This window comes from Tenrec ecaudatus, chromosome 1, assembly GCF_050624435.1.
Source record: "Tenrec ecaudatus isolate mTenEca1 chromosome 1, mTenEca1.hap1, whole genome shotgun sequence".
Lineage (NCBI taxonomy): Eukaryota > Metazoa > Chordata > Mammalia > Afrosoricida > Tenrecidae > Tenrec > Tenrec ecaudatus.
The window spans coordinates 266,200,197-266,213,008 of NC_134530.1; the positions used below are offsets into that span (position 1 = coordinate 266,200,197).

At 34.3% G+C, this 12,812-nt stretch overlaps 1 protein-coding gene and 1 pseudogene across 5 annotated transcripts in view; one reads left to right on the forward strand and one right to left on the reverse strand.

Moving 5' to 3' along the window:
* ARID4B (AT-rich interaction domain 4B) overlaps positions 1-12,812 on the forward strand; it is a 166,131-nt gene that overhangs the window by 65,591 nt on the left and 87,728 nt on the right. For all 5 annotated transcript variants that reach the window (XM_075532238.1, XM_075532251.1, XM_075532244.1 and 2 more), the window contains exons 5-6: positions 2,543-2,633; positions 8,154-8,233. In XM_075532238.1, coding sequence (XP_075388353.1) covers positions 2,543-2,633; positions 8,154-8,233 — 171 coding nt within the window. The remainder of the gene's footprint in view (positions 1-2,542; positions 2,634-8,153; positions 8,234-12,812) is intronic.
* LOC142437469 (small ribosomal subunit protein uS12-like) lies at positions 3,480-3,967 on the reverse strand (annotated as a pseudogene).

Here is a 12,812-nt window from a genome sequence, read left to right on the forward strand (position 1 = left end):
TGAAAATGGGCCAAATATTTCTGTCAACTAAAGGCAAACAATAGTATATTATTAATAAAGTTGAGCTTTCAAAGAAAATATTTTTGTAACCTTGTATAATAATGAAAGCTTGATGAGAATAATATGAGCCTAAAATTTTTATATTGTATAATGATATGTCAGTATGTAGAATCTGCATAATTCAGTGAATCAGTGTTTTGTACATGATGAATGTTAACATAATTCTTGATGGATACAAACATAAGATACATTAGTGGATTTTAATATAATAGTATTAAATATTATAATAATAGTATGAACAATTTCATTGATATCATTTTAGTGTCTATCTTGGAAGTAGTCATAAGAAACTACCACTTTAAAAAAAAGACAAACTATCACTTAATGAATTTTGATACAAAACCAAGGAAGAATAACCATATTTTATTTTTATAAGGCTACTAAAATACTCATTTTTAAACTACCTATTTCTGTGATGCCAGATTCTTTTGATATAAAGTATATATTTAATATGTAATATATAAAGAAAATTTGTGGAAAATTCAATTACCTCTTAATTGCCTTTTTCCATGAACTTCTGAAGTTTTGTTGGTTTCATTAAACCAAGAAATCACAACATGTTTGATATAGAAGTAGATTTGAGAATCCCTTTATCTTTTATTATGTCAGATATTAAAAGAAATTTGCAAAAATATATTTTTAAAAATCCTACCATTCTTCTCACTAAAATATTTTTACTTTGGTAATTGTTTTTCCTAAAATATAGTAGTTTGTTTTCATATGATGGTTTACAATGTATTAATAATTTTTAATACTTAAATATCAATTAATGTACCTCATTGCCCTCTCACAAGTTTTATTGGCATATAGTTTACATATCATTCAATTCAATAGTTCAATCATATCAAGAGTTGTACAATTGTCTTAGAACAAGTAAAACAGATTAAAAACCTCAACCGAAAAGCAAGCAAAAAATATCAAAAACTAGAACTGCATCTGCAACAATCCACTTTCCAGTGCACTCTGCAGGTTAGCAGGGTATTCACCTCCATGGTGCAAGGGGATACCCTAAGGGATGGATCCAGATTTCTCTTCACTCTCTCTCTTTAAATTAGCTGAAACAGCTTTAAACCAGTTCTAAGGGAAAATCAAATGATAAGTTAGTACATTTTGACCTAATTATACCTTGCCATAATCGACTTTCCCTTGTTTTCTGCTAACAAAGCTGTTCACATCTAGACTGTGATCAGAGGGGAGTCACTGATGGCTAAATCTATGGATTTTGGGCTTTCACTGTCATCCACCGCTTTCTGCAAATTAACAAGTTAATCTCTGATGTCACATTATTTACAATTCTTGGATTACATAGGCTGGTGTGTTGCTTTCATGTGGATGTAATTGTCTCTTAATTCACTCTTTAGATTTTTCAATTTTTGGTCCTATAACTAAAAAGCTCGAAAGTTGCAGTTTGTCCAAATCATTGGACTGAACACTTTCGTGATTTTGTAAGAGTGAGCATATTAAATTTTTTTTTCATATTTTTAACATATGATTATTTTAAAAGTCATTTATAATTAATGGTTATGTTCATTGTAACAGAAAGTTGATAATAAAAAGTAAATAGAAATTCTAACCCTGTCATCTTAATAGTGAGTTTCACTGCCCACCTGGAGGCTATCAGTACAGGCAAAGCTACTCTAGAGTCACACAGCCTAATAAATAGGGCTTTGATGCCCAAACTCAAGTTATTATATTGAATTTATTTTCTAAACTATGCCTTTGACATGTATTTTTGTAATGGTGGTTACTTTTGGAAGGATACACATTTGATTTTCTTTGATGTGAACAGGTTCATATTTACTCTTTGTAATGTTTACAAGCACACATTATTAGGTCACAGTTAAAGTGATGCCTTCAGTATCTTTTAGAGCACCTTTTTGTTCCTTTAAAGGGAAAGAACCCAGCTTTCTAAATTCTTTTAGTCAAATTTAGCTTTAAACACCAAAAGGGGAACTTTAAGGGGGAAAAAAAAAGCCAACGGTAAGTATATTGATGTTTAAGTGTATAAGCTGAAATTAGCATGAACAAATGGGAACATTAAATAGTGCGGAATAAAAATGTAGGGCATCTGATTTTGTTTATAAGAAAGTATGGGATGACTGAGCACATTAGTTTTGCTCTACATATTTTAGTGCTAATTGAGTATTAAGAATTTCTGTGTCTTTAATATAATAAAAATTAATATGGTTGCTTTTTACATGTTAGTAAGAAATCCTTAACAGATGTGGATTCACATAATTATTTAAAATTAAAGTCTGGGTTCTGAATCAATTAGCCTACCAGTTAGAGATTTATTTTTATTAATGATTTTTATGTTTAACCTTCTGTTCTTTCATAGGAATAAAAAACCAAACTAACCACATCTTAAGATTATATAACCCCTCCAGGCAAAAATCTTCATTTACCATAAATATATCTAAAGAAAAAAGTTGTGTTCTTTTATTCTTAAAAGAATTTTTCTAACTTTTAAAAAATACTTTAGGTAGGTGCTATTGTGGAAGTGAAGAATCTTGATGGTGTATATCAAGAAGCTGTCATCAACAAATTAACAGATGCAAGCTGGTATACTGTAGGTAAGGGAAGAAATTTCATAAATGTGTAATATGAATTTAAATAATTTAATATAGATACTATGCAGTTGCATTTCTAATATCTTTCACTTAAAATGTTTATTGTAGAGAAATTGTAGTATTATGTTTCTTCATAATTGATTTTATGTGTATGTCATCTATTTGTACTTATTGATGTTGCCAGTCTTGTCTCTTTTTTTAGCACAGATAATGCTGGACTATATGTGTGCATTATCCTTATACCTAAACCAAACTCACTGCCATTGAGTCAGTGCTGACTCATGGTGACCTGGTATGGCAGGTTAGAACTGCCCTGTGAGTTTCTGAGACTATTTAACTCAAGAGTGTGATTGTTCTCCCATTGAACAGCAGATAGTTTAGAACTGGGAACCTTGCAGATTGCAGCCCAACATGTAACCACTGTGTTACCAGGGCTCCTTATCCTACTACATATACTACTAAATACAGTACTAAGAAATGCATTGCTGGAAGGGAACTACAGGTTTTATAATATTTCATAAAAATTGCCTTTTATAAAAGCTAAAAATAAATTGCCTTTTAAAAGGGGTATGTAGGGGGCAGCGGGGAGGGAGGGGGAAAAAAAGAGGACCTGATGCAGAGGGCTTAAGTGGAGAGCAAATGCTTTGAGAGTGATTAGAGCAAAGAATGTACGGATGTGCTTTATACAATTGATGTATGTATATGTGTGGATTGTGATAAGAGTTGTATGAGCCCCTAATAAAATGTTTTTAAAAAGATATCAAAAAAATAAAATAAAAAAATAAAAGGGGTATGTATTATTCCCTTGAAAAGTATATAAGTATATCTATTTTCCCAGTACTTGTCAAATTTTATGAGTATTTTTTTTCTGGCAAAGAAAATTTATTACGTATTCACCATCAAACTTATGATCTTGGCCTTTCCTTCTTGCCTTTGTATAAGGCCAGGAGGGACACATTGGCTACTTTGACAACCTTAAAGCAGACTCCAGGAATGTCACCAACGGCATGACCTTTGCGACCAAATCCAGCCACCAGAACTTCATCGTTTTCCTCAATAAAGTTCAAGCACCCATCGTTGGGCACGAAAGCTGTGATTTTCTTGCCGTTCTTGATCAGCTGGACACAGACACACTTGCGAATGGCTGAATTTGGCTGTTTGGCTTACACTCCCACTTTTTCCAACACAATTCCCTTTGCATGGGATGTGCCTCCAAAGGGGTTGGCTTTCAGAGCTGTGCCCAAATGGGCCTTTTTGTACTGTTTATCATGCCATTTCTGGTCCCGACGGTGGCTGCGGAGCTTCCTAGCAGTACGAAGGCCTCGACACTTGCCCATGTTGGTGGTGCCGCGACGCCCAGCAAAAGAGCTAGTTTTTTAGTATTTTTTTATCAAACTGTACACAAATGAGTATCTTGGTTCTTTTCTAATAATGCCCCATCCATTAGTGAGAGATTATCTATTCACATGTTGAATGAAAGGAACATCATCTTATATGTATTTTTCAGTCATGAGCCATTCCTCCCATCTTCCTTCTTTGGGGAATTTTTTAATACTTTTTCTTATTATTTGTGGGCTCTGAATAATTATATTCTGTATATAGTAACCCCATGCTACTGAGTTAAATCACTGGCAGCACTGAATGCAGGCTTTCCTCTCTTAGAAGGGTATCCAGGGGACCTCTGGGAAGTTCTCTTCCCAGTCATCTCAGCCCCCACCTCTTCCATGACCACAGACTGCAGACAGACACACAGGCTGTATCCAGTCAGTGGTGTCCTTTATTAGGTCCCCAGCTCATGAGAAGCTTGAGCCTCTGCAGCTCAAAATTACTGTGTGGTTAGAAGGGAAGAAACATTGGCAATGGTATTTTTAAGAAATGCGTATGAGTTAAATGACAACCCAAAGTGAACCAAATTGAACCTGAAACCTCCACTTTAGTAGAGGGCAGGTGTAATGGCAAGAAGTCTTGATTGACCAAACCCAAAGGGCAGACAGAGTAGTCTCTGGGATCATCAATGCAGTAGGGAGTGGAGACACAGAGGTGGCCATGCAAGGGAAATTGATAAGCATTGTACTCCAGTCACACAAGCTTACTTTATCTACCTTTGCAATAACGGGACTCGTAACAGTAATGAATAAGTCAGTATATCTTAGCTGTTATTTCTCAGACTATATAGATTTTTCAAAAATTGAATAAATGAATGATCTGAAAACAATTTTTTAATCCTTCAGTTTTGCATAATGATTTTCACATAATGACCTATCTTTGGAACTCAACAATTTTGATAAGTGAGGATTATGTCTAGTCAGTTTTCATGTAGTCCTCTTTTCCTTTGTAGTTTTAGTTTTGAATATTGTTTTACAAAGCTTCCTTCTATTAGTATTACAAATCTATTTTCTAATAAGATTTTTTACTTAATTTTAAAAAATATAAGTAGCTTTTATTCCACCATCAGTGTTATTTTTTGATCTTTTTGAAAATTTTGTGTTATAGTTTGGAGAAAACTTACAGAGAAAATTCTTTCCCACTTACCAGTCCATACCCACTTTGATTCACGACGTTCCTTGTGATCTCTGTATTGTGATCACACTGTCCCCATTTCCTCTGTGTTTACCATTCTCATCTACCCTTTTCCTATACTTTCTTGCCTTTTAAACTTTAGCCCTGGGAAAATGCTACCCTTTGATTTCATATGGTTTCACTGTGTATTTCTTTGTGTAATTATTCACCTTATAAGCCTACCTATTTGGCTGAAAGTTGAGTCATTGGGGTGAGTTCTCTTCCAAGCCTGAAGGGTATTTGTGGGCCCTAGTTTCAGTGGTTCCACAATCTTTTTTTTTTATTCAAAAATTTAACAAATTTTCCCCAAAGTAACATAAATGCAAACACTTAAAAAACCTAGGTGTTAAACTTCAAGAAAAATTTGTGTTCAGTCTGAAGGTACTGTTAAAAACAAGTTGATTCAATTCTACAAATTGTAAATACAAGTCCCCTTTCATTTATTTCTGTTTTCTGATACAGGGTACCAACTTAGGTTTCCTTTTTTGGAAGTATTTTGAATCATTTTTGGATGGGTTACATCTTTAAGTTCGAAAATTTGTGCTCATCCTGAATATCATTAGAATGAAAAATAATCTAGACATGACAACGTTTCCTTGCAGAATTTCAATTAATATAGAAAGAATTGAATAGAAAATCACCATTATAACCTCACAGTGATTATCAAAAGCATCATTTACACATGGAAACTAAAGTGAGTGCAAAAAATTTTAACAGAAATAAAACATTTGCATAGTCCTAAAATATCTCACTCCCGAATATGTAATAGTTAAAATGGGAACATAAGTATGTATAGTAGAGATCCTAGTAGATACCACCTGAGCATACAAGGGGGAACTGGGTAAAGGCGATGCAGGAATTCTGTACTATTTATTCTTTTTTAAATCATTTTATTGGGGCTCTTACAGCTCTTATAACAATCCTTATATCAGTGGTATCAAGCACACTTGTACATATGTTGCGAACATCATTTTCAAAACATTTTCTTTCTACTTGAGCCCTTGGTATCCTCTTGTCCTTTCCTCCCCCACCCACTCTCTTACCATCTTGAAATTCTGTACTATTTTAGTAATTCTTCCATAGACTACATTATATTCAAAGTTTTAGAATAGCCGTTTAAACATACACCTACATATGTGTGCTATCTTTGCCGTTTGTGTATGTATCTATATACAGACAAATTAAGTAAATTAAGTGTGTATACAGCACATTTTATTCACCCATTGATAGGTACTTGAGTTCTTCCCATACTTTTCTTTTGTGCATATTTCAGCAGTGAACATGGTGTGCATATATCTTGCATTTATTTTGGATATGGATAAGTTAAAAAGTATTGCTACCTTAGTTCCAGTTCATACATAAACAAATGTATTACAAAGAAAACCTATTTCTGCATTCAGTGGAAAACTGCAGACAACTTCTCACAGTTACACACTTAATCTATTTCAGGCATATTTCAAGTATACTTTTTGTTTCATGGGAAAAATTATTTTGAGGTTAGGGCTAATAATTTTTTAACAAAACTCAAGTAATCATCTTGCCAAATAATTGAAGCTTTGCAACAACTTTACAGTAATGTTGCCCCACTTAAAACAATAACTTTTAAGATGGATTAAGCATTTTAAGGAAGATTAGGGTGACCTCAATGGTGATCCATGAGTGGGAAAACTGCCAACCTCAATGAAAGAAGAAGTGGTCTAATGTCCAGAAAGGAGACGGTAGAATTAACCTCAATGTGATATTTCTTAAAGTTGGGACCTCACATTACTTTGCATTTTCATTGCAAAGTGAGCACCTTGTCCTCAACCATCTTTTAGCAGGAAGGGTGTCAAACACAGTTCATGAAGATCAGCACACTTGAAGAGCTGACTTTTCCTTCAGTGTTTTAAACAAGATTAGGCCAAGGAAGGACACATTTATGAATCACGGGGATTAGTTTGGGATTTACCAATATATACCAATATATGTCAGAGAGCAAAAATCCAGTCAAAACAATAGTTTCCGAAGAGATCTTCTGGGCCAGTTAAATTCAAGGCAGAGAGTTCAGCCCGAAAGATTTTGGTTACTGTTTGGGGAGGATTCAAAAGGATAGTTGTGGTAGATTTTCTCAAGGAAACAGGATTGTCAAGAAGACCTTTAAGCAAATTGAAAGCTGCTTTGGTAAGAAAAAAAGTCAGGAAAGTTGTACCTTTTTTTTTTTAATCACAATGTTGTATAAGAATTTTCACAGGAATTCACCATCCACAGAACTTCTTTTGTTCCCCAAACTCAACATTGAATAGGAATGATATAAACCCTAAAAGAAGGAACTGCTGCTGTTTGGAGATGGTGTAATCCAGGACTAAAGAGTTCCTTGGAGGGATGGTTATTGAGATGGAAACACTCCTTCAGATGGATGATGTGTCAAGAAAAGACAACTTGTTTTGATACTTTTGGTTACAAACTATCTGTGATATTAGAGTAATACATTTTGATTTATGTTCATAGTGTACTTGTAGGTTATCAATTCCTTAGCTATATCTGTCAATATCTAATAGGAAAACTTGTGTTTCCTTTATCACGCTGGGAATGGTTCATTAGTATTTAAATTAAATCCTTTGAAGTGGTTACTTATTTTGTGTGTTCCTGTTGCATGGGAAATGAAAGGAAATTTAGAAATTTCTTTCTTGGTATAAGTTAGAAAATATATTCTGGTTCTTTATATTTGAAGTGGTTCCTTGGAACATGTAAAATGTTAGCTGAATTTATAATGTTTTTAACAAAAGCTTTGTACTCAGAGAATACCATATATACACGAGTATAAGCCAACCTGAATATCAGCCGAGGCACCTTATTTACCACAAAAACTGCATAATATGCTGAGAAACTTGGCTTATACATGAGTATATGTGGTAAATGATACTGTGTCATCTTAGTAATATTTGAAAAATTTTTCAGTAGCTTCCATTTTTACCCCTCTCATAGTTTTTGATGATGGAGATGAGAAGACGCTTAGACGGTCTTCCCTGTGCCTGAAAGGAGAGAGACATTTTGCTGAAAGTGAAGTAAGTAATCATTTATTAAATCATTGTGTCTGAACGTTGTAGGAAACACTTTTTTTCCCCTCAGATAAGTAAATTGATAATCAGGAAAATGCATTAAAATGTTAACCCAGTCTAATTTAATCAAATCCAGTCTAAGCCTCACTAAGGCTTTATGCTTAAAGTGTTTGTTTTAGCACTATTTCACAAAGAAAATATATTGGGTTAGTTTTGTTGCTGTCTTTTTTAAAAATCATTTTATTGGGGCTCTTACAGCACTTATAACAATCCATACATCAGTTGTATCCAGCATGTTTGTACACATGTTGTCATTATTTTCCAAACATTTACTTTCTATTGAGCCCTTATTATCAGTTCCTCCTATCTCCCACATGACCCCTTGATAAATTATGAACTATTATTATTTTCATATCTTACGGTGACCGCCTCTCCCTTTCCCCATGGTTGCGGTTTGTCTCCCTGAGTAGGGGGTGTGGTTATGTGTCGATCACGATGATCAATCTGTTCCCCCTTCCTCCTCTCCTCTGTCTACCTTCCCTTTACTCTCCTGGTATTGTTATTCCTGTTCCTGGATTCCGTGTGTTGTGAGCTTTTATCACTTTATCTGTACCTATGCATATGTTCCAGTCTAGCTCACAGTAAAAGGCAGAGCTGGAATCATGGTAGTGGTGGGTGAAGAAGCCTCAAGAAAACAGAGTAATTTGTGTTTTGTTGTTGTACTGCACCCTGGTTGACTCGTCCCCTCCAGGTGACCCTTCTGTGCGGGATGGCCCATTTTCTACACATGGGTTTTGGGTATCTGCTCTGACCCCCTTAGTTCTCAATAAAATGATTTTTGTCATTTGTTTTTGGATCTTCTGATGTGTGTTACTCAATTCCGTCAACACTTAATGATCACACAGGCTGATGTGCTTCTTCCATGTGGGTTTATTGCTTCTCTTCTAGATGGCTGCTTATTTAACTTCAAGCCTTTAAGACCCCAGACGCTATATCTTTTTTATTTCAATCATTTTATTAGGGGGTGTACAACTCTTATCATAATCCATATATCCTATCCACCGTGTCAAGCACATTTGTACATTTTTTGCCCTCATCATTTTCAAAACGTTTACTCTGAGAATGTTGGTATCAGCCCTTGGTATCAGCTCCTCATTTTTCTCCTCGCTCCCTGCTCTCCCCCCCTTCATGAACCCTTGATAATTCATAAATTATTATTTTGTCATATCTTACATTGTCCAATGTCTCCCCTCACCCACTTTCTGCTGTCCCTCCCCCCAGGGAGGAGGTTATATGTAGATCCTTGTAATCGTTTCCCCCTTTCTACCTCAACTTCCCTCCACCCTCCCAGTATCTCCACTCTCAACACTGGTCCTGAAGGGATCATCTGTCCTGGATTCCCTACTTTCCAGTTCCTATCTGTACCTGTGTGTATCCTCTCATCTAGCCAAATATGTAAGGTAGAATTGGGATCATGATAGTTGGGGGAGGAAGCACTGAAGAACTAGAGGAAAATCGTATGTTTCATTGTTGCTACACTGCACCCTGTTACTTGCTTGTCTCCTCCTCGAAACCTTTCTGTAAGGGGATGTCCAGTTGCCTACAGATATGCTTTGGGTCCCCAATCTGCAAACTCCCTCTTTCACAATGATAAGATTTTTTTTATTCTTTGATGCCTGATCCCTTTAACACCCCGTGATCACACTGGCTAGTTTGCTTCTTCCATGTGGACTTTGTTGCTTCTGAGTTAGGTGGCTGCTTGTTTGTCTTCCAGCCTTTAAAACCCCAGACGCTCTATCTTTTGATTGCCGGGCACCATCAGTTTTCTTCACATTTGCATATGCACCCATTTGTCTTCAGAGATCTGAGCTAGATGGCCTCTTGTTTACCTTCAAGACTTTAAGACCTCAGATGCTGGGCACCATCAGCTTTCTTTTGATAGCCAGGCACTATCAGCTTTCTTCACCACATTTGTTTATGCTTTCATTTTGTCTTCAGGGATTTTTCCAGGAGGGTGAACATCACAGAATTGCAAGTGTCTTTTATATAAGCAATTACGATTTTAAGGCATTATAGAAAAAAGATGTCTGGTATCTAGTTCATTTGAATCATGTTATAAAATATCTATGACTACTACATGCAATTCCTAACTAATAATTATGATAGCCTACAGCATTACAGCCTTCCTCAAAGCAGCCTTGTCTCTGGCTATCCTTTCTGAAATAGTCCCTTTGTTTACTTAAAATTTTATATACACACACATATACATGTGTGTATACACACATTTTCAATGTGAATAGGGTAAAAGTTTATAAAGCAGATAGTTTTACAATGATCAATTCATACACTTTCTAATTTAGTTCATTCATGGCAATTTCCTCAATTTATCATTGCTTATCCAATTTCCTCCCTGTGATTTCTGCTTCCATACTTTTCATTATTCTTCATCATTTTATGATGACTAAGTTTTCTTCATAATACAAAATATGTATGTGTACTTAAATTTTTATTGCTTGCCTTACTTACTAGAATGTATAACAAGGACAGGGAATTAATTCACAACTAATTACTAGAAGAGTGCCTGGCACAGAGTAGAAACTGATTAAATAATTGGATAAGTAAATGAAATATAAATACTTGTCAGGGACTTTGCTATGTGATTTACATACATCATCTCACAACTTTATTATTAATCCCAGTTACCGAGATGGAAACTGTTGGTAAAGGCTAAATCTCAAACCAAAAGTGTCTAGCACCAAGACTCATATTAAAAGATGTTAATCTACAAAGAATTGAGAGATCACAGGGTTGTAGTAATCAGTACTTAGCATTTTAGAATTTTAAAATTAACTATATTTTAAGTGTTATATTCTCCAGCCCAATCTATAAAAATTAATCCGTAATGCTTCTAAGTGGATTTTTTCTTTAAAATCTTTTTATTGGGAGCTCTTACTGGTATTATAGCAATTCATAATTAAATTAAATCAAGCATGATTGTAGAAACATTTTTTCTAATCACCATTTAGAACAGTATCATTTGGAATCTTTTCATGTTATTTATTAAACTATTAGGTGTATTGATTTGAAGGTATTTTTCATACCTTAATGATTTAATTTCCATTTATCCTGATTCTATCATGTCCCTGTAGGTTTACATGATACCTAGGTATTTCCTGATAGTGGTTCATAATTTATTTCCTTGATTCTTCTTCCTCCCTGTTCCTTTTTATTCAATGAAAATTTACGTATTTGGGAACTACAAAAGTTTGTGGTTAAATCCATTTTCTTTATATTGTATTTTCCATGAACGTTTTGAAGTTTCATTTTTTAAGGTAACTAGAAGTGCTTGTTCTTCTATATGGTGTCTATGAGCTTTTTAACCAAAATAGTCTTGTTATGATTTGTTCCTTTTGCAATTCCTTTGTGTAATATTATGCTATTTGTTACTTTTCATTTTTTTGTTAGAAGATTTTAAAGTTTCTAGAGCTTCAACCATATTCTTGTCTTTTAGGCCATTTTTTCTCCGCTTGGTTTTCCTTTTTATTTCTTTTCATTTTTTTACAGTCTTTTTATTTGGGGCTCTTACAACTCTTATCACAATCCATACATATACATCCATTGTGTCAAGCACATTTGTGCATATATTCCATTATCATTTTCAAAACATTTTGTTTCTATTTGAGTCCTGGTATCAGCTCATTTTTTCCTCTCCTTTCTCTCCCCCTCTGTCATGAACCCCTGATCATTTATAATTTTTTTTTTATGTCTTACCCTGACTGCTGTCTACCTTCACCCTCCTGCTTTGTTTTCTACACAAAGCCTTTCAGAATGGTTGTTGACTTAAATTTGAAATTTTGAAATAGGAACCTCTTACACCTTTGGGACAAGTGTCGTAAATTTTACTTATGCACTCTTGAAATAACAATTTTCTAAACATATAATTCTTAGAATAACATCCGTTACTTGACTAGAATGTGTGTCTATTATATAATCAGTTAATGAATATGGAGTTTTGAGATGTGTCAATGTTTATCTGTTATATAAAATGATGGATTTTATTTATTAGATCTGAAAAAATATTTAAAATATTGAATTTGTTTTTATTAGACTTTAAGTTGGAATGGCTTAGAAGTTAACTATAGTATAAAGGTAGAAATAATATGAGTAAATAATTTTAATATGGATCAGACTTACTCTGTGTTTCCAGGAATTGGGTACATTTTTATTTAGGTGTTGATGGTTGTCGAGTCAGTTACAGCCCATAAGCCATTTACAACAGAACAAAGTTCTCTCTGTTCATGAGCCTTTATCAAAATTGTTACTTAACTTGGACCCATCATTAGAGCCTCTGTGTCAATCCATCTCCTTTAAATTATTCCTCTCTTCATTGTCCTTTTCTTTACCAAATATTATTTCCTTTTCCTGGGACTGTACTCTCCTGTTAACATGTCCAAAGGAAGAGAGATGAAGCCTTACCATCATTGCTTCTAAGGAGTTTTCTGACTGTACTAATTTTAAGATAGATTTGTCTGTTCTTCTGGTTCTTTGAATATTCTTCACCAACACCGTAATTCAAATGCATTAA